Raw genomic sequence first — 22,524 nt, 5'->3', positions numbered from 1 at the left:
ACTGTGGGTTGACCTGAATAGTGAGCGATAAAGTTGTGTATTATAATTCTGGTTGGAAGATATGTGCTTAGGAAGTGAAACCGACAATCAGTGTTTTGTGTCTGTCTCTAAGCAGACTAAGAGCCTATATAAAATGACAGATGTATTTTTAGGGAAAGAAATCCATAATGTTTTCCTATTTAGTAGGTGACAGTATGTCCCAAGATAACACAAGCTTAAGGGGCTGGAACAAGTATGGTTATTAAAGGCTAGCAGTCTCTCAGTTCATCCAAATTGAATTTTTTCGTAGGCTGGAGGACTGTGGAAATCTAGTGTAGAGTACTGAAATAAATTAGCATATTAAGTGAATTTATACATTCAGGCTTCTGAGCACTTTGAATTTGAGAAAGAAATTTTATTACTTCTTGAAAGAAAAAGGCAATTCTTAAATTCTATGTTTGATCTTCCTGTTGAAAAGGGTCTATATGATAAATTATATCATTTTGATGATTATCCAAAGAAGTGGTTATTAAATTGATGATCTTTCTGTCTTCTCTCCTCTATTTTTTCAGAATTACTGATTTAGGGAACATCAAAAGAAGATTATATTTATCAACGGTCCATAAGGAACTATCCTCCACCCCTCTTCATGCAAAAATTCCACTCTTCATGATCAAACGTAAAATTGTAAGTATCACGTGAATGTTGCCTAAAATATTGAATTCAATTCAGCAAATATTAATTATGGACTGACTCCACATGTGAGGGACTTTGTTAAGTACCATGGTGGTATAAAAAATGAATACAATTCATGGCCTTGCTTCCCCTCTCTTGAAAGAGCTTAACGTCTAAGTGGAATAACTTAATTATTTGAACATCTATAAAATCACCAAAACTGTGATACAAAGCACAGTGGAGAGAGAAATTGCTATTGGTACTGTGAAAGGGAAAGGAATCCATCTGACTGGGGGTGGGGGAAGGCTTTCTGAAGGAGATAGCACTTAGAATGGACTTTGGAGGACTCTTAAGATTTCAACAGGGAGACTTAGGAAGCCAAGCATTCCAGCAAAAGCAACAGCATGGGCAGAAGCATGGAGGCTGGAAAGAGGTAACCTCCGGAGAACAGCAAACAATTAATCATGGTTGCCAGGTTGAAAAAGAGCCCTAAGGAAACATTGGTCTGACAGTACAAGAGCCTGATGTGGGTTCAGACATTTTAAGTACGTTGTGTAACTTCTGAAGGGCTGATTTTTCTGACAAGTCTTTGTCAAACTTCAGTCATTTCAATACTACTCTCAGTACCCTTTTTGTGTACTATCCATTCTGGTATGCACTTGAGACTTTCCTTTAAACCAACTCTCTCTCCTTTGTACCACTTTTATAAGTGGAAAACCAGTGTAATTTTCCCAAAATACAACATAAAAATAAACATACTAAAAACAAAACAATATTTTAAAGTCTAACTGGGTACTGTTTCTTGTTTAAGGCTCTGTCCTGAGTGCTACTCTTTGTTAAAAAGAGTTTATCAAGGATTAGACATATGTTCAGCCATTCTCCCTGTCATAGTTAGGACTAAAGGAAAACTGATAAAGGGACATTTTTATTCCGGGATCCAGAGTTATTTAATGCCGCATCCATATACAGTCTAAAATCATTTCACAAATGGTACATGTTCCACTCTTTGGAAACTACTATGGTAGAGAAAAGGAAGCCATTAAAGCTTTTGGGCTAGAGAAGGACCACACAATCAGTTCTGTGCCTTGGGAAGATTAATCTGGTGGTAATATTTGCAATGATTTGGAGGGGGTAGAAATTGGAAGTGAGGAAGTTATTTGCAATCATCCAGATTAGGGTTAGTGAGGACTGTGGGGACGAGGGTAGGGGAGCAGTGGAGGAATGGATGTGAAGTAACATCAGAAACTTATAGTCAGATGAGCTAAGACATGTATGTAAACAGACCTTTTCCATACAATGTGGTATATACTGTGAGAGCAAGAATCAGAATGAACTACAGAGTAAAAGGAGAGTTGTCAGAGAAGGCCCCCTGAAAAAGTGGGTGCCTGAGCATGGCCTTGAAAGACAGAAAAGCATTAACCAGTTGAAGAAGGGGAGAGTAGTGTTCCTGGAAGAGAACAAGCAGCATTAAGGGTAGCTGCATGGTGTACAGACAAGCCCAGTGATCTAGCGTTGCTGAAGAGAACCAAGGAGGTTCCAACAAGGGAGAATAGTTGAGATTAGAAAGTATTTAGGGAACGTGGCAATCATAAGTAACTGCAATAAGAAGTTCTGGTATATCAGGAAAGAGACAGGGCCATGAGCTAAGATGACGGAAAGTGGCAGCATGAAGTGCATACTGACCATTTCTTTCAGTAGGCAGATCTGCTGGGCTTGCTGTTCATGTAGACGTAAGTAAAAAATGGGAATTAAACATAACTTTGGAGATTGGCAGCCCTGTAATAAAAATGAGCTGGATTATGAAATAAATGGATGGTTTCTGTTTGCAGTAGAAGTTTTAAAAATTCATTTAATATTAAATATCCATAAATGCTTGAACATTAAATGTGAAGACTCCAGTTATTGAAGTTAAACCATTTAAGACATTTAGGGAAATGCCTTACAAATAAAATTGTGTTCATCATTTTGTGTTTAGGTATTGATTTCCTTATTCATGTAAGATTCTTCAGAGTTCAGTGTTAATCTAAGAGTTAAAGCCCATGTGAGACAAATACACTATTCAGTGTGTAGTTAATAAATCAAATTTGTCACTACCTTGCTTTTGTGAGTTCAGTCACCCTTGTCAGTTAACTAACTCTGAAGTCGAGATATTTCATCAAAATCTGAGCATTATGTATGTGGCTGTAACCCACACACAGTGTACATTCATGAAAATCCAGTATTTGAAAATAAAATATTATCTTTCTATTATAAGTAAACCACACAAGTATCTTGATGAGATAGAAAGTGAACTTGACTGAAAGGTCTTTCATATTCGATAAATGAGTTTTTCAGATGAATGTGTGTTATGTGTTTACAGTGAGGGGTATGTAATGACATAAACAATTTAGTATTTATAAAGAAAGGAGCTATAATAGGTACTGTGGAGCAAAGTTTCCTAATCCTTTTCACTTTATCTGTCTTCCTCATGTTTCTACCCCTGGACAAGTGGCTCAATAGAGAATGTAAAAAAAGGAGATGTAGGCAAGAAAGTTAAATATGGCTGTTAAAAAATTAGTGATATGAAGAAATCATATTAGTGACAACCCTAGGTGACTTCAGCTCGTGTTATGCTAAATTTTAAAAAGCAAAATGATCGTAGCATATCTAGAACTTTCCTTCTAAATATGGTAAATCTAGAAAAAATTTGAAGCAGACCTAAACAATAAGAAACAGATAGGACATTTATTTCCATGGTGTTCTCCTCAGGCCCATATGCCAACACAGCGAGATCATCAAGTCATAATTACTTGTAATATGTTCTAATTACTCTATATTTTATTACATATATAACATATAAATAGTATGTAGGGGTTAAGAACATAGAATCTGGATTCTGACACTTACTAGTTTTGTGGTCCTGTGCAAAGTTCCTGTTTCATTTTCCTCATCTACAAAATGCAGGTAATATGAAATATACACATCATTAAGGTTGTTGTGGGGATTTACATGAATTAATAAGCATAAAGCTCTTAGAACAGTGCCTGGCACAGAGTAAGTCCTAGATATGGATTGTAAGTCCTGTCTGATCTATAGATGCTACTTCTTCCAGGAAGCACGCTATGATTTCCCCTCTACAGATTAGATATTTTGGGCATAGCTCATCATTGCCATTCACAATTTCATAACCCTCATAATACCTCTCCACCTTGCACTTTAACAATCTGTTTACTTGTCTGTTTTTCCCAGTAGACTACAAGCATGTCTTATTTTCCCAGTAGACTACAAGCATATCATCTCCAGTCCCTATCAGTGCATGGCATATAGTAAGTGATCAATAAATGTTTATTGAACAAATCGGCAAGTCTTAAAGTGTCTCCTGACATGGGAGAAAAAAAATAATGAGTTTATCATGGCCAAATTATATAAGCTTTCTAAATGTGCTTGGTGATTCCACAAATGCTCATGAATATTCAAATATTAAGAAATTTGGTTTGAAAACTTGCTCTCATTCCTCCCAATCCAAGAGGTGCTTGGCAGCAGAGGGTCTTTCCTTTCTCCTGCTAGTATGCTGTATTCCCAAAGAGTCCTTATTTAATTAAAGTTGAGTTGTGTTTTAGGGGAAATTTCTCCAGAGAGCAGCAAGGTGGCAGAGAGCATCTCACCCATTCAAGATGCCATCTCTAGGGGCCTTCCTGGTGTTGATGTGGTATTGGCCCCAGTTCTCTGTTTTTGCCAAAGCATTCTTCACTTCTTTCTACCCCTTAGGAACTAGTAGATATTTTGTTGGCAAACCTCAAAACAGCATTCTGAAAGCATTTCAGCTAGCATTTATATATCAGGAAATTTCATGTAAAATTCCTAATTTCAGACCTTCCTTGAAAAAGGTCAGATTTTTCAACATTGAACCTGCCTTATCGCACACAAGCACTCGGTGGGAGCTCAGTAGTAATGGCACACTTCTAAGAAGGTGCAAGCTCTCCTGTGAAGTTGAATCCTGTTTACTCATAAGATATGCAGGTGGACTCATACCCTTCTTGCTTCACTCATTTCGGTTTTCTGCCTGGGCCTTCTAGGTGTTCATTGGCAACCCTTGATTTACAGGATAAATGCCAAATGGTCCACTTTGCCTTGGTTTTTTAGCTAAGTCCTTTAGGTAGCCAGAGGCTGCAAATAAAGTTAATATTCTTCTAGCCACACCAAAATGAATATTTAATATAGGCCACTTTCTGTCCCAAATGGCTTTAAATGTTCCTTTCAAATAAAAATTTTTATATTTCATGTTATTTTTAGCTGTGAAGAGTCACTTTAATATTTAAGTTATAATAATTTATGCTTTTAACTTGGGTTTTCAATGGCAAGAACAATTTTAAAAATTAAAAACTATCAGATTAAATAGTAGAAGTACCCACTTAGTTGAGACTCACTGGAATCAATCTTACTTCTTTAATGTAATTTCAATTAGTTGATGCTGGTGTCAGATGAACATCAATGTCTCGCTACCAAAGTATGTATTAATGTACAGTAAGTTTAATTCCATTTGAATAAGAAGTTCAATTATGAGATATCATTCAGCATAAATCATTCATTGGAGATATAACAACGTGCTATGATAAATTATAATGCCAGAGTCTTTTAGTAACCTCTAGAATTAAGATACACAGTGTTTGTCATTTAAATGGATAAAATTACTCTTTAGGAGCTATTCCATCTAGAACCACAACTCTGATGGAATATTTTATAGCTTTTATTACAAACTGGAAGTCTGGTATAATATTTTTAAAACTTCCCCTCATAGATCATTTTTCCCATAGAACCAATGATTTGGAAGTTTGAGGTTTTTAATAGTTTGAGTGTTTAATTTCTTGAGTGTCATTGATTGAGAAGGGAATGGAGGAGGCAGATGTATTCAGACAAAAGGTCATTTAGAAATACGTACAAGATACAATTAGAGAATGTCTCTTAATGATACCATTCTAACCTAGAATTCATTGTAATGTTGATGGTACGTGATTGAGAGATTTTTAATGTTTTCATCTCATTTATATGAATATTATTATTTTTTCTTCTTCTTCTTCTTTTTTTTTCTTTTTTTTTTTTTTTTTTTTTTTTTTTTTTTGAGACGGAGTCTCACGCTGTTGCCCAGGCTGGAGTGCAGTGGCGCGATCTCGGCTCACTGCAAGCTCCGCCTCCCGGGTTCCCGCCATTCTCCTGCCTCAGCCTCCTGAGTAGCTGGGACTACAGGCGCCCGCCACCGCGCCCGGCTAATTTTTTGTATTTTTAGTAGAGACGGGGTTTCACTGTGGTCTCGATCTCCTGACCTTGTGATCCGCCCGCCTCGGCCTCCCAAAGTGCTGGGATTACAGGCTTGAGCCACCGCGCCCGGCCTTTTTTTTTTTTTTTTTTTAATGGAGTCTCATTCACTCTGTTGCCCAGGCTGGAGTGCGGTGGCACGATCTCGGCTCACTGCAACCTCTACCTCTCGGGTTCAAACAATTCTCCTGCCTCAGCTTCCTGAGTAACTGGGACTATAGGCGGCCGCCATCACACTTGGCTAATTTTTGTATTTTTAGGAGAGACAGGGTTTCACCATGTTAGGCAGGCTGGTCTCGAACTCCTGACCTCAAATAATCCACCTGCCTCAGCCTCCCAAAGTGCTGGGATTACAGGTATGAGCCGCTGTGCCTGGCCTGAATATTATTTTAAATATCTTTTTTCTTTCCCTACTTACTCAGTCTAATATGGGTATTGAAGAAATCTGGGGAAAGGAGAACTGTCTTATGCCTTCTTATGCTGGTCCTGAATGGTTAAGTAGGCACAACTAATTCAAAATAAGTTTATCCTGGAAAACAGATGATTACCTAGCTTTAGCTTTGGGTCACTCCATTTTCAAAATGCTTAAATTGGCAGAATGCTGTTGGATTAACATGTGGCCTCTGGAGCTAGATTCTATGGGTTCAGATTCTGGTTCTGTCACTTCCTGACTATAGGCCCTTGAGCAAATCAGTTGATCTCTCTAATTTAGTTTCCTCAACAGTTAGACAGTGCAATAATAGAACTTGTTTAATAGACCAGTTGTTAGGATTAAGTAGGTTACGACTTAAAACAGTGCCATACTCATAGTAAGTGCTCAGTCTGTCAGCTGATGTTGTTATTATTTTACTATTTTCTATTGACATGAATCCATGTTTATTAACTTGTAAATATGGTATCATCATAAACCTCTGAACTTACAGTTTATTTTAATTAACAAATATTGATTGAGTTCCTGCTGTGGGCCAAGTTCTGTGCCAGATGATTTGAATCCAAACGTGAATGGAACATGGTCTTTCCTCTTGAGGCGATTATAATGTGGCAGAAAAGGCAAACATGTAAATAATTATTGATAATGGGCTATGGTAAGCACCAAACTAGTCTTGTGGGATAAGTACTACTGGAGGAAAATATCAGACTTTTCTACAGGAAATATGGCACTGGCATCTGAATCTGGGAAGAGCCTCGGACTGCTTCCACTTATGGTGGAGGCGGGAGGGGAGCTAGCCTGTGCACAGATAGTGAGAGCTGAAATAAGAGAGACAGAAAGAGAAAGAGGAGGCATTGTCAGGCTCTTTTCATCAACCAGTTCTCATGAGAACTAAGAGTGAGAACTCATTCGCTTCCTTGAGAATGTCACCAAGCCATACATGAGGGATCTGCCTCCATGACCCAAACACCCCCACCAGGCCCCATCTCTAACATTGGGTACCAACTTTCAACATGAGACTTGGTGGAGCCAAATAAGCCATATCCAAACCATAGCAATAACTAATCAGCCAATTGAGGAGGTTAACGGAATGCTAAAAAAAAATGTTTTTAATCCAAAAGATGGTAGAATTAGAGAACTGAACAAAGAACAGATGGAACCAACTGAAAACAAAAAGCAAGATAGTAGCCTTCAACTCAAACATATCAAAGTCATTACATTAAGTAGAAATGGACTAAATGTTCCATTTGAAAGGCAGAGATTGTTAGGTTGATTAAAAGCAAGAGACAATTGCATGCTGTTTATAAAAAGTGCACATTAAATCTAAAGACACAGGTTACAAATAAAAAGATGAAAGTAAGATGATATACCATGCAAATACTAATCATAAAAAAGCTAGAGTACCTATACTAACAGCAGACAAATTAGACTTCAGGATGAGGAACAGTATGTAATGAGGAATGTCTCACAATGATAAGGAGGTTAAATGATGAAGAAGATATAACAATCCTTAATGTGCACACATCTAATAACAGAGCTTCAAAATGCATGAAGCAAAAACTAACAAAACTAAACACAGAATGGTAAATATGCAAGTGTAGCTGGAAATTTCAAGACTCCTTGCCCAGAAATTGACAATCACTAAAGATAAAGACTTGAAAAACACTACCAATTTGACCTATTTGACATTTGTAGAACATCTGACAACTGCAGAATACACATAATTTTCAAGTGCACATGGGGCATTCACCAAAATGTATGATATGTTAGGCCATATTTAACAAATTTAAAAGATTGAAATCATATATAGTATGCCCTGTGCTATTAGGGAATTAAATTATATATCAATAAAAAAAGATAATTGGATAATCCCCAAGCACTTTGAAATAAAGTAACATACTTCTAAGTAATCTATATGTAAAAAAATTAGAATATTAGAAAATAATATAGCTGATTTTAAATGATAATGAAAATAAAGCATACCAAAATGTGTGGGATGTATCTGAAGCAGTCACTGCCTAAAGAGAAATGTATAGCTTTTAATGATTATATTCAAAAAGAAAAAAGACTTAAAATTAATTATATAAGCATCTAAGAAAGGTAGAAAAACAAGCAAATTAAACTGATGTGTACAGAAAGCTAGAAGTAATTAAAAGAATAATTCAATGAAATAAAAAATAGGTGATGGAGAAATTAATGAAACCAAAAATTGATTCTTTTTTTTTTTTTTTTTTTTAAATAATAAACAATTACAAATTTTTATTTGAGATATAGAGTTAAGTCTAGTTCATTGTAGTTATTTATTTATTTACTTATTTTAGGTTACCTTGAAAATACTAATCAAGATTTTTTGAAATGATTAAAATCATTCCATTTTCATTTGCATAATTATTAAGTTATAAAATGCATCTTATTAAGAGAAATACATTTTTTTATTTTTTTATTTTTTTTTTAATTTATTTATTATTATTATACTTTAAGTTGTAGGGTACATGTGCATAACGTGCAGGTTTGTTACATATGTATACTTGTGCCATGTTGGTGTGCTGCACCCATCAACTTGTCATTTACATCAGGTATAACTCCCAATGCAATCCCTCCCCCCTCCCCCCTGCCCATGATAGGCCCCGGTGTGTGATGTTCCCCTTCCTGAGTCCGAGTGATCTCATTGTTCAGTTCCCACCTATGAGTGAGAACATGCGGTGTTTGGTTTTCTGTTCTTGTGATAGTTTGCTAAGAATGATGGATTCCAGCTGCATCCAAGTCCCTACAAAAGACTCAAACTCATCCTTTTTTATGGCTGCATAGTATTCCATGGTGTATATGTGCCACATTTTCTTAATCCAATCTGTCACTGATGGACATTTGGGTTGATTCCAAGTCTTTGCTATTGTGAATAGTGCTGCAATAAACATACGTGTGCATGTGTCTTTATAGCAGCATAATTTGTAATCCTTTGGGTATATACCCAGTAATGGGATGGCTGGGTCATATGGTACATCTAGTTCTAGATCCTTGAGGAATCGCCATACTGTTTTCCATAATGGTTGAACTAGTTTACAATCCCACCAACAGTGTGAAAGTGTTCCTATTTCTCCACATCCTCTCCAGCACCTGTTGTTTCCTGACTTTTTAATGATTGCCATTCTAACTGGTGTGAGATGGTATCTCATGGTGGTTTTGATTTGCATTTCTCTGATGGCCAGTGATGATGAGCATTTTTTCATGTGTCTGTTGGCTGTATGAATGTCTTCTTTTGAGAAATGTCTGTTCATGTCCTTTGCCCACTTTTTGATGGGGTTGTTTGTTTTTTTCTTGTAAATTTGTTTGAGTTCTTTGTAGGTTCTGGATATTAGCCCTTTGTCAGATGAGTAGATTGCAAAAATTTTCTCCCATTCTGTAGGTTGCCTGTTCACTCTGATGGTAGTGTCTTTTGCTGTGCAGAAGCTCTTTAGTTTAATGAGATCCCATTTGTCAATTTTGGCTTTTGCTGCTGTTGCTTTTGGTGTTTTAGACATGAAATCTTTGCCCATGCCTATGTCCTGAATGGTACTACCTAGGTTTTCCTCTAGGATTTTTATGGTATTAGGTCTAACATTTAAGTCTCTAATCCATCTTGAATTAATTTTCGTATAAGGAGTAAGGAAAGGATCCAGTTTCAGCTTTCTACTTATGGCTAGCCAATTTTCCCAGCACCATTTATTAAATAGGGAATCCTTTCCCCATTTCTTGTTTCTCTCAGGTTTGTCAAAGATCAAATGGCTGTAGATGTGTGGTATTATTTCTGAGGACTCTGTTCTGTTCCATTGGTCTATATCTCTGTTTTGGTACCAGTACCATGCTGTTTTGGTTACTGTAGCCTTGTAGTATAGTTTGAAGTCAGGTAGCGTGATGCCTCCAGCTTTGTTCTTTTGGCTTAGGATTGTCTTGGAGATGCGGGCTCTTTTTTGGTTCCATATGAACTTTAAAGCAGTTTTTTCCAATTCTGTGAAGAAACTCATTGGTAGCTTGATGGGGATGGCATTGAATCTATAAATTACCTTGGGCAGTATGGCCATTTTCACAATATTGATTCTTCCTATCCATGAGCATGGTATGTTCTTCCATTTGTTTGTGTCCTCTTTGATTTCACTGAGCAGTGGTTTGTAGTTCTCCTTGAAGAGGTCCTTTACATCCCTTGTAAGTTGGATTCCTAGGTATTTGATTCTCTTTGAAGCAATTGTGAATGGAAGTTCATTCCTGATTTGGCTCTCTGTTTGTCTGTTACTGGTGTATAAGAATGCTTGTGATTTTTGCACATTAATTTTGTATCCTGAGACTTTGCTGAAGTTGCTTATCAGCTTAAGGAGATTTTGGGCTGAGACAATGGGGTTTTCTAAATATACAATCATGTCATCTGCAAACAGGGACAATTTGACTTCTTCTTTTCCTAACTGAATACCCTTGATTTCTTTCTCTTGCCTGATTGCCCTAGCCAGAACTTCCAACACTATGTTGAATAGGAGTGGTGAGAGAGGGCATCCCTGTCTTGTGCCAGTTTTCAAAGGGAATTTTTCCAGTTTTTGCCCGTTCAGTATGATATTGGCTGTGGGTTTGTCATAAATAGCTCTTATTATTTTGAGGTACGTTCCATCAATACCGAATTTATTGAGCGTTTTTAGCATGAAGGGCTGTTGAATTTTGTCAAAAGCCTTTTCTGCATCAATTGAGATAATCATGTGGTTCTTGTCTTTGGTTCTGTTTATATGCTGGATTATGTTTATTGATTTGCGAATGTTGAACCAGCCTTGCATCCCAGGGATGAAGCCCACTTGATCATGGTGGATAAGCTTTTTGATGTGTTGCTGAATCCGGTTTGCCAGTATTTTGTTGAGGATTTTTGCATCGATGTTCATCAGGGATATTGGTCTAAAATTCTCTTTTTTTGTTGTGTCTCTGCCAGGCTTTGGTATCAGGATGATGTTGGCCTCATAAAATGAGTTAGGGAGGATTCCCTCTTTTTCTATTGATTGGAATAGTTTCAGAAGGAATGGTACCAACTCCTCCTTGTACCTCTGGTAGAATTCAGCTGTGAATCCATCTGGTCCTGGACTTTTTTTGGTTGGTAGGCTATTAATTGTTGCCTCAATTTCAGAGCCTGCTATTGGTCTATTCAGGGATTCAACTTCTTCCTGGTTTAGTCTTGGAAGAGTGTAAGTGTCCAGGAAATTATCCATTTCTTCTAGATTTTCCAGTTTATTTGCGTAGAGGTGTTTATAGTATTCTCTGATGGTAGTTTGTATTTCTGTGGGGTCGGTGGTGATATCCCCTTGATCATTTTTAATTGCGTCGATTTGATTCTTCTCTCTTTTCTTCTTTATTAGTCTGGCTAGTGGTCTGTCAATTTTGTTGATCTTTTCAAAAAACCAACTCCTGGATTCATTGATTTTTTGGAGGGTTTTTTGTGTTTCTATCTCCTTCAGTTCTGCTCTGATCTTAGTTATTTCTTGCCTTCTGCTAGCTTTCGAATGTGTTTGCTCTTGCTTCTCTAGTTCTTTTAATTGCGATGTTAGAGTGTCAATTTTACATCTTTCCTGCTTTCTCTTGTGGGCATTTAGTGCTATAAATTTCCCTCTACACACTGCTTTAAATGTGTCCCAGAGATTCTGGTATGTTGTATCTTTGTTCTCATTGGTTTCAAAGAACATCTTTATTTCTGCCTTCATTTCGTTATGTACCCAGTAGTCATTCAGGAGCAGGTTGTTCAGTTTCCATGTAGTTGAGCGGTTTTGATTGAGTTTCTTAGTCCTGAGTTCTAGTTTGATTGCACTGTGGTCTGAGAGACAGTTTGTTATAATTTCTGTTCTTGTACATTTGCTGAGGAGTGCTTTACTTCCAATTACGTGGTCAATTTTGGAGTAAGTATGATGTGGTGCTGAGAAGAATGTATATTCTGTTGATTTGGGGTGGAGAGTTCTATAGATGTCTATTAGGTCTGCTTGCTGCAGAGATGAGTTCAATTCCTGGATATCCTTGTTAACTTTCTGTCTCGTTGATCTGTCTAATGTTGACAGTGGAGTGTTGAAGTCTCCCATTATTATTGTATGGGAGTCTAAGTCTCTTTGTAAGTCTCTAAGGACTTGCTTTATGAATCTGGGTGCTCCTGTATTGGGTGCATATATATTTAGGATAGTTAGCTCTTCCTGTTGAATTGATCCCTTTACCATTATGTAATGGCCTTCTTTGTCTCTTTTGATCTTTGATGGTTTAAAGTCTGTTTTATCAGAGACTAGTATTGCAACCCCTGCTTTTTTTTGTTCTCCATTTGCTTGGTAAATCTTCCTCCATCCCTTTATTTTGAGCCTATGTATGTCTCTGCGTGTGAGATGGGTCTCCTGAATACAGCAGACTGATGGGTCTTGACTCTTTATCCAGTTTGCCAGTCTGTGTCTTTTAATTGGAGCATTTAGTCCATTTACATTTAAGGTTAATATTGTTATGTGTGAACTTGATCCTGCCATTATGATATTAACTGGTTATTTTGCTCATTAGTTGATGCAGTTTCTTCCTAGCCTCAATGGTCTTTACATTTTGGCATGTTTTTGCAATGGCTGGTACCGGTTGTTCCTTTCCATGTTTAGTGCTTCCTTCAGGATCTCTTGTAAGGCAGGCCTAGTGGTGACAAATTCTCTAAGCATTTGCTTATCTGTAAAGGATTTTATTTCTCCTTCACTTATGAAACTTAGTTTGGCTGGATATGAAATTCTGGGTTTAAAATTCTTTTCTTTAAGAATGTTGAATATTGGCCCCCACTCTCTTCTGGCTTGTAGAGTTTCTGCTGAGAGATCTGCTGTTAGTCTGATGGGCTTCCCTTTGTGGGTAACCCGACCTTTCTCTCTGGCTGCCCTTAAGATTTTTTCCTTCATTTCAACTTTGGTGAATCTGGCAATTATGTGTCTTGGAGTTGCTCTTCTCGAGGAGTATCTTTGTGGCGTTCTCTGTATTTCCTGGATTTGAATGTTGGCCTGCCCTACTAGGTTGGGGAAGTTCTCCTGGATGATATCCTGAAGAGTGTTTTCCAACTTGGTTCCATTTTCCCCCTCACTTTCAGGCACCCCAATCAGACGGAGATTTGGTCTTTTTACATAATCCCATACTTCTTGCAGGCTTTGTTCGTTTCTTTTTCTTCTTTTTTCTTTTGGTTTCTCTTCTCGCTTCATTTCATTCATTTGATCCTCAATCGCTGATACTCTTTCTTCCAGTTGATCGAGTCGGTTACTGAAGCTTGTGCATTTGTCACGTATTTCTCGTGTCATGGTTTTCATCTCTTTCATTTCGTTTAGGACCTTCTCTGCATTAATTACTCTAGCCATCAATTCTTCCACTTTTTTTTCAAGATTTTTAGTTTCTTTGCGCTGGGTACGTAACTCCTCCTTTAGCTCTGAGAAATTTGATGGACTGAAGCCTTCTTCTCTCATCTCGTCAAAGTCATTCTCCGTCCAGCTTTGATCCGTTGCTGGCGATGAGCTGCGCTCCTTTGCCGGGGGAGATGCGCTCTTATTTTTTGAATTTCCAGCTTTTCTGCCCTGCTTTTTCCCCATCTTTGTGGTTTTATCTGCCTCTGGTCTTTGATGATGGTGATGTACTGATGGGGTTTTGGTGTAGGTGTCCTTCCTGTTTGATAGTTTTCCTTCTAACAGTCAGGACCCTCAGCTGTAGGTCTGTTGGAGATTGCTTGAGGTCCACTCCAGACCCTGTTTGCCTGGGTATCAGCAGCAGAGGCTGCAGAAGATAGAATATTTCTGAACAGCGAGTGTACCTGTCTGATTCTTGCTTTGGAAGCTTCCTCTCAGGGGTGTACTCCTCTCTGTGAGGTGTGGGGTGTCAGACTGCCCCTAGTGGGGGATGTCTCCCAGTTAGGCTACTCAGGGGTCAGGGACCCGCTTGAGCAGGGAGTCTGTCCGTTCTCAGATCTCAACCTCCGTGTTGGGAGATCCACTGCTCTCTTCAAAGCTGTCAGACAGAGTCGTTTGCGTCTGTGCAGAGGTGTCTGTGTGTCTTAGTTTACTGTGCCCTGTCCCCAGAGGTGGAGTCTACAGAGACAGGCAGGTTTCCTTGAGCTGCTGTGAGCTCCACCCAGTTCGAGCTTCCCAGCAGCTTTGTTTACCTACTTAAGCCTCAGCAATGGCGGGCGCCCCTCCCCAAGCCTCGCTGCTGCCTTGCCGGTAGATCACAGACTGCTGCGCTAGCAACGAGGGAGGCTCCGTGGGTGTGGGACCCTCCCGGCCAGGTGTGGGATATGATCTCCTGGTGTGCCTGTTTCCTAAAGCGCAGTATTGGGGTGGGAGTTACCCGATTTTCCAGGTGTTGTGTGTCTCAGTTCCCCTGGCTAGGAAAAGGGACTCCCTTCCCCCTTGCGCTTCCCAGGTGAGGCAATGCCTCGCCCTGCTTCAGCTCTCGCTGGTCGGGCTGCAGCAGCTGACCAGCTCCGATCGTCCGGCACTCCCCAGTGAGATGAACCCAGTACCTCAGTTGAAAATGCAGAAATCACCGGTCTTCTGTGTCGCTGGCGCTGGGAGTTGGAGACTGGAGCTGCTCCTATTCGGCCATCTTGCTCCGCCCCCGAGAAATACCCAAAAATTGATTCTTTGAAATGATTAATAAAAGTGATAAATCACTAGCTAGACTGATCAAGAAAAAAAAGACAAAACATACTCATTGCCAATATCAAGTATGAAAGTGGGGAAAAAGGAAATGAAAGGAATATTATGAACAATTTTATGCCAATGAATTTGACAACTAGTGGGAAAATTCTTTTAAAGACACGAACAGCTAAAATTGATACTAGAAGAAATAGAAAATGTGGATAGCCTTATATCTATTTTTAGAAAGTGAATGTGAAAAACATTCCGAAAAAGAAAATCCAGGTCCAGATTGCTTTACAGATAATTCTTCTAAAATTTAAGGAGTAATAATACCACTTTAAAACTCTTTTCTCAAATAATAAATAAGGAGGAACATTTCCCAACTTATACATGAGGCCAGTATAATTGATATAAAATCAGACAAAGATATTAAAAGTTCTCAAAAGAGCTATAAATCAGTATCCCTCATGAACGTGGATGTATGACTCCTTAACACCATGATCCAGTGGCATTTATTCCAGGATTTCAAGGTTGGTCTTGATTTGAAAATCAATATAATTTATCACATTAGCAGAATAAAGGAGGAAAATCATAAAATTATCTCAATAGATGCAGAAAAATTATTTGAACAAATTTATGAGCCATTAATGATAAATATTTACATTAAACTAGGAATAGAAGGAAACTTCTTGAACTTGGTAAAGGGCCTTTGCGAAAAGCCTACAACTAAATCACACTTATGATAAAATATTGACTGCTTACTCCCTAAGATGGGAAACAAGGCAAGACTATCCACCGTGGCTGGGCATGGTGGCTCATGCCTGTATTCCCAACAATTTGAGAGGCTGAGACAGGAGGATTGTTTGAGCCCAGGAGTTCAAGACCAGCCTGGACGACATATGCAGACCCCCATCTCTACAAATAATTTTTTAAAATTAACCAGGCATGTTAGCTTATGCCTGTGGTCCCAACTGTTTGGAAAGCTGAGGTGGGAGGATCACCTGAGCCTGGGAAGCAGAGGCTGCGGTCAGCCTCCACTGGCAGTGATCATGTCACTACACTCCAGCCTAGGCCACAGAGCAAAACCCTGTCTCAAAAAAAAAAAAAAAAAAAGAAAAGAATATTCACCCTAACCACTTGTATTCAGCATTGTATTAGAGGACTAGAGGACCCAGCCTGTGCAGTAAGACAATTAAAAAATTAAAAATAGAAAGATTGGAAAGGAAAATGTAAAACTTTCTTTGCAAACGATGTGATCATTTATGTAAACAATTCTAAGGAGTCTATAAAAACAAAACAACCTACTAGAGTAAATGAGTTTAGCAGAGTCACAGCATGTAAGGTAGGTCAATATACCAAAATCAGTTGTATTTCTATACAGTAGCAATAAACAATTAAAAATTTCAGGTTTTAAAGATATTTTCAATATCATTAAAACTCTGAATACTCATGAATAAACTCAACAATATATATGTATATAGGTCTTTACACTGAAAACTGTAGAACTACTGAGAGAAGTCGGAGAAGACCTGCATAAATGGAGAGAGATACTGTGTTCATGGATTGCAAGACTGTATTTGTTAAGATGGCAGTGCTCTCTATATTGATCTGTAGATTCAATCTAATTCCAGTTGAAATCTCAGCAGGCTGTTTTTGCAGAAATTAACAGACCAATTCTAAAATTTATATGGAAAGTCAAAAGACTTAGAATATATCAAAACAATTTCCAAAAAGTACTTATACCTCATGATTTCAAGGCTTGGTTTAAAGCCCAAGTAATTAAGACACTGTGGTATTGGCACAGATACCAGTAACAACAGTTTTATTCATAATAGCCAAAACCTTTAAATAATCTAACTGTTCAAAACAGAAGAATGAGCAAATTGTGGTGTATTCGCCAAGTGGAGTACAACTCAGCAAAATAAGAAAAAACTACCAATATACACAACACTGATGAGCCTTAAATATTATGCTGAATGAAAGACGCCATTTACTATGATTCCATTTATATAAAGTTACAGAACAAACACAAATGATCTAAGGTGAAAGAAATCAATGGTTGCCCCTACAAGAGGTGAGTTCTGGTATTATTTGGGAAGCTGCACAGGATCTGTCTGGGGTGATTAAAACATCCTATATCTTGATGGGATGTGGTATGCAGGTGTATGATATGGTCAAAACTAATTGAATTCTATCCTTAACATCTGTGCATTTCATAGTATGAAAGCCAGAAAGATATTTTGGTTGACATTTATTGAGCACAAATGATGTACCAGGTACTATTTTAAGTGTTTGCATGTACTTAAACATTTAATCCAAACAACTCTGTGAGGAACATGTGTTATTATCACCATTTTACAAATGAGGAAAAGGAGGCTCAGAGAGGTTCAGTAACTGGAAACATTATATAACTAGTAAGTGGTGAGGCAGGCTGGTATCCAAATCCAGACAGTTTGGCTCCAGAGCCCAGACTCTTGCATACCTGGGAAGAATATATTTCAAAGGAGTTGCAGTATGGTTTAACTAGAGGCAGTTTCCAAACAGATTTTTAAAAAATAGACTGTGTGACTTGATAATTAAAATAATGTCCAGTTCAAAATTTAAAAAGTGAATGACTTCAGAATAATGAAGTTAAGTCTCAAAATGTAGCCTTATGAGTGGATTCGGAACAGAGGAGAGGCAGGTTTTTGAAGGAAAAAGAGTTAAAGGACCATTAGGATGTTGAACAGGATGTTAGAAGATGAGATGAACCTGGTTCCAGCTTTTTTCAGGAGTGTGAATAGAGGATGGTGTGGGTGCATCTATAGGAGTGACAGGAATGTCCAGGGAGTGATTGAATGAAGACTGGTAAAGCTAAAAGGGTAGTAGAGCCTGTCTTTGCAATGCCTTGGGCTTCAAAGATGATAGAATTCCAAGTCAGAAATGCATACCCTCTCCCACTGCCTCCCAGCCCCTTGGCCTCAAAATAGAGGGCTGTAGAAGCACAAATGAACCCCATAAGTGAACTTCAACTCCAGAGTTGAAGGAGAAGTAATATCTCAGAAAAAAGCTCTGTTTCACTGACGGTAATGTGTCTAAGACTCTTAGAAAAATGCAGAGAATGTAAGTACTTTTCATAAATAAGAATTTTAGGGGGCACAGTGAAAGTAGCTTGAGAATGAAACTATGATTTCAATAAGAGATAGTTTCTCCATATGGGTAGAAATTGGGAGGTACACACGGGTTGCTGAACAGGTATTGTGACAATACTTCTGCAAGAAACTTGCCCTTTCTTGGTTCAGCCAAGAGCAAGGTCTGGCAGCTCTGTCAGCCCCAGCTTTCCTTCCTCTCCTCCTCTCTCTCCATAGAAGGACTTGTCATGATTTGCTTTACCTAGGGAAAATGTTTTTAATACATTAGTAATAGGTAATTGCTTCTTCTAACCTTGTAAATATAAAATTACAATTTCAATCTCTGCTTATACCACTTATTAAACACAACATAGTAATAGAGATGAATAAGGTCATTGTAAGCTGATTTTCTATCAAGAAATTATAACTAAAGTGAAAAATTATTTTTAAAGCCACAAGAATAAACATCATAAGACCCTGGTCTCTATATACCATTATGGGAGTGAGAAAACAGAATGAGGTTCTACAACTCTGTGAAGTGAGGTACTTTAGGATTGCCAGGGTATGAAATTGTGGTTTCTTGTTTGTCATTTCCTTTTGGAAGGACAGTGCTGGCTAGAACTGTGCACTGTCAGTAGCACAGGCTTTTTCTGCACTGACAAATGTAACTAATTTCTTGAGATCTTTTCTATAGTAATGGCAGAGAATAGGAGCATAGGGAATCAAAAATACACTCCCAAGGATTTATTATTTGATGCACTAGAACTTGTGGGGTATGTGTGTGTGTGTGTGTGTGTGTTCACAGAATTTGCACTCCTTTCAACAGTATAATAAAGCCATATTCCAAACATGAGTTAGTAAAAACTAGAAATTCATGCTTTGAATCATTCTGTCACCCTTTGCTAGTCAACTCCTTTATGCAAAATTCCATGTCGGAAATAAATAGCAGAAACTTACTTATTAATCCAAGCAACATACTAAATAGAACTGTCTTTTCTCTTTCAGATTTCTCTCTTCTTTGGCATACTTCTTATGCATCAGAAGGACCAATAATTATGGACATTTTAGATCAAGTTATTTCTTGCTGGACTAGAGTTGTACATAGGAATATAGTAATTAGAGATCAAGAAAGATGTCAAAAATGGATTTTTAAGAGTGAATATCATCAAGAATAATGAAAATAATATTTTATAAAGTTCAGCTGTAATTCAAATAATCTACCTGTTGGTAGTAGAGAGTTTATACACTTTTCCAATACTTCAGAAAATATATCACAGCATTTATATGAACAATGAGTTATTTGTTGAAGCATATGAAAATTGGAAGCTTTATCAGTATCAGCTAAACCAAAAAATAATTTCTGCTCCCTCTAACCAAGGGGGATTTGTGAAAGTTATTTCCATCTTTTTTAGAAACCACCCCCATCTGTATTCCCAGGAAATTGATTCATTCAATAAAGTTATCAGTTCCCAGACATTTATTTGTTGAATGACTATAAAATGAAAGATTGAGTGTATGTGTGTAAGCATGCACACATACACTCAATGCCCACACTCAGTGCACATACACACACATCTTCATGTGTTCATACACACACACACACACACACATATGCGTACCCTTATTTGTTTAGTACATTCCATGAAGCATGAACCCAGGTTGAAAGAATAAAAGGAGCATGACCATGATGGATAAGAAAAGTGTATAGTGGGTAAGGATCTGGTTTCTTAGGACTCAGAGTTTTTGAAGGAGGTTGGAACTGACTCCCAAGCAGAACTGGCAGTGTAGCCAGCTGGAGATAGTCTAAATAGGTAATAAAGAGGCAGGACCCTGAGAAGAAATGCCCAGCATGTCATGTCCATGCCACGCTGGGCCTAAAAAATATATTTGTTGTTCAAAACCAAACTCAGATGTCACCTCCTAGTCTTTCCTAGATGGGAAGACTTAGAGTCAAAGAAAATAGAGCAGATAATTTTAAAAAACAATGGTTAACTGTAAAGATATTTTTAAAGTTGTATAAGGAAGGAAAAGGTAATCATGGAGAGCCACTTGGCTCAGTTGTATACAGTATTTACGTAGTCACAAAAAAGAAAACACAGAATATGGACTTTAAGGGAAAAAATGAGAGCAAATGAGAAACAAATAATTATCCAGGGAGGATGAAGTAGCAGAAGCAGGGTATTAGCTAGCTAAGTCTTATCTACCATATTAGGAAGTCAGTAGATAGTGTCTAAGATTGATGAATCAAGAGGCATTACTCTAAAATACAAAGGGAAGAAACAGTTAAATGAGTCGACGGTGTGATTAGATGAGGGTAAGGTGACAAAGAACTGTATTTTGTATGAAACTTTTGGTGCTATCTGGCTTATATTTGCATATAATACCATAATACAATTTTTTAAATTTTTTTTCAAATAAGGCTTTCCTAAACCTCCCCACATCCCCACCATGAGCCCCCTCTGTAGTAACTGTATTAGGTAGATACCACATGTGTGCCTTCCTTCCCAGACTGGAAGGACCGTCTTATTTATGTCTGTACCCCTGGAGCCAAGCCCAGAGTCTTAACGCGTGATAGGTACTCAGCATGTGTGGGGAAGAATGGGCCACTGGAACTGCTGACTGATGAACCAGCTGAATGGTTAGGATTGGGGCATGATAAGAAGTCTTTTAGGACTAGGAACCACGTTTATACAACAATAATAATGCTAATATAATAATAAGGTTAATAATTATGATTGGATATCTAGAAACCCCAACACATCCATCCCCTATAACCTGCATTTCACCAAGCCACAGCGTTCCACTCTGTGGCGTATCTACTGGATTTGTCCCTTATACTCTACTTCCTACATCAGCTTCCCAGCCAGCCCTCCTTACTTCGTGTTTAGATGACTGACAGGGACCGGGCTAGTCTTTCTGTGCCTTGGTGCTCTCCATTCTGCCTCCCTTCCCCGACCAACCCCATCTCCCACCTCAAAATATTCCTGCATCATGGTTTGTCCAAACTTCTCAACACTCTGCTTTTGCACATTCTTTTGTAAAGAACCACAATGATGCTTTACCCTATCCAGATGCTCTGAAACCTGGCCTCATTGGGCCGTCTTACATTACTTTATTCCTCTCCAGTGTTCAACATTCTGCCAGTCAAGCCAATCACACTATTACTTTACTCTCAGTCTACCTGCTGCCTTTGCTGACACCAGGCTCCTTTCTCCACAAAGACCAGAGCATTGCCACAGCCTGCAAATGTAATTTTACTGTTGAGACATCTACGCAGAAAATACTCTTCATATATTTAATAAATAATGTATTTTGGTCTCTTTTACTTTTTCTACTGTGGATACAACCTAAGGTTCACCTCCATATTAAAATCAGCATTCCTAGATAGATAAGATTTGTCTTTAAAATATATATATATACACACACACACACACAGGACCTTATGTAAACTTTGCTTCTAAGCAAATAATGGAAGAGCCCAATATTTTAAAAGAAACACATAAAATATTAATATTACTTTTCATTTCAAAAATTATTGTTCTGGCTTTTGTCCTATAGTCTTAAATATGTCTTCATTTCTTGCTAAATGATTTTTTTTTCATTTTCTTTAACCATTTAGAAAATTCGTTTGATGAAATATTGAGGGGCCTAATTGTTTAATGGGCAGAAATTAGTCCCTAAAAGAGTACTTTGAAAACTGGCAAATACCAGGCATAATTACAAATTCTTTAGAAGATTACAATAGGTTAATTGGTTATAAGTAGACATTACTGACCACAATTTAAACCCAGCTTCTAATTTCATCCGTGCCTTTTTCAACAAATATGAGTGGCTAATTGTGATCAAATGAGTCCCCTTGAAGGAACAATTGGCTACTTATCTCTGATTTTCAAGATGTAAGTGGTCTAACACACCTGCAGTTAGCTTCCTGCTGGCATACTTGCCTACAGATAGAGAGTTCTTTCCCAAAGTTTTCATAGTGTTGTCTCATGATGGGAATTCTGTAGTCTGATGACCAATGGATAATTTAGAATTATGGTGATTTCTTTGGAAAGAGCAGGTCAGTTTTTAAGCCAAAACAGAGATGAATCTACCTAAAGGGGAAAATTAGTTTGGGGCCTGCTGATCAAGATAACTGCCTCAACTCTCTGAATGTCTGCATATAGATGGCTTGTTCATTTATGTGATAATGAAAGGTACTTACTCTTCTTTGCATCTCTCTATTTTAGTGGTGCAATCTATGCATTGACTTGGTGGCATTCACCAGTGAAATATTCAAGGGGGCAGTTTTCCAGTCATTGGATGGAATTGTTGTCTCAGCTAACTGTAAGCTACGGAAGATCTTCACCTTAAAATCAAAGCCTCAAGACACTGCTGATAAAGATGGTATGTTCAGGTTACTATCAAGATTTTT

At 37.9% G+C, this 22,524-nt stretch overlaps 1 protein-coding gene across 5 annotated transcripts in view; it reads left to right on the top strand.

The window, feature by feature from the left end:
* Positions 1-22,524, top strand: part of CFAP20DC (CFAP20 domain containing) — a 304,088-nt gene that overhangs the window by 127,704 nt on the left and 153,860 nt on the right. For all 5 annotated transcript variants that reach the window (XM_074032604.1, XM_065540859.2, XM_065540858.2 and 2 more), the window contains 2 exons: positions 552-666; positions 22,340-22,496. In XM_074032604.1, the coding sequence (XP_073888705.1) occupies positions 649-666; positions 22,340-22,496 (175 nt within the window). In that variant the 5' untranslated portion in view covers positions 552-648. The remainder of the gene's footprint in view (positions 1-551; positions 667-22,339; positions 22,497-22,524) is intronic.

This window comes from Macaca fascicularis, chromosome 2 (genome assembly GCF_037993035.2).
Source record: "Macaca fascicularis isolate 582-1 chromosome 2, T2T-MFA8v1.1".
Classification (NCBI taxonomy): Eukaryota; Metazoa; Chordata; class Mammalia; order Primates; family Cercopithecidae; genus Macaca; species Macaca fascicularis.
The sequence above is the reverse complement of the archived record's forward strand: the minus strand, read 5'-3'. Positions and strand labels throughout refer to the sequence as shown.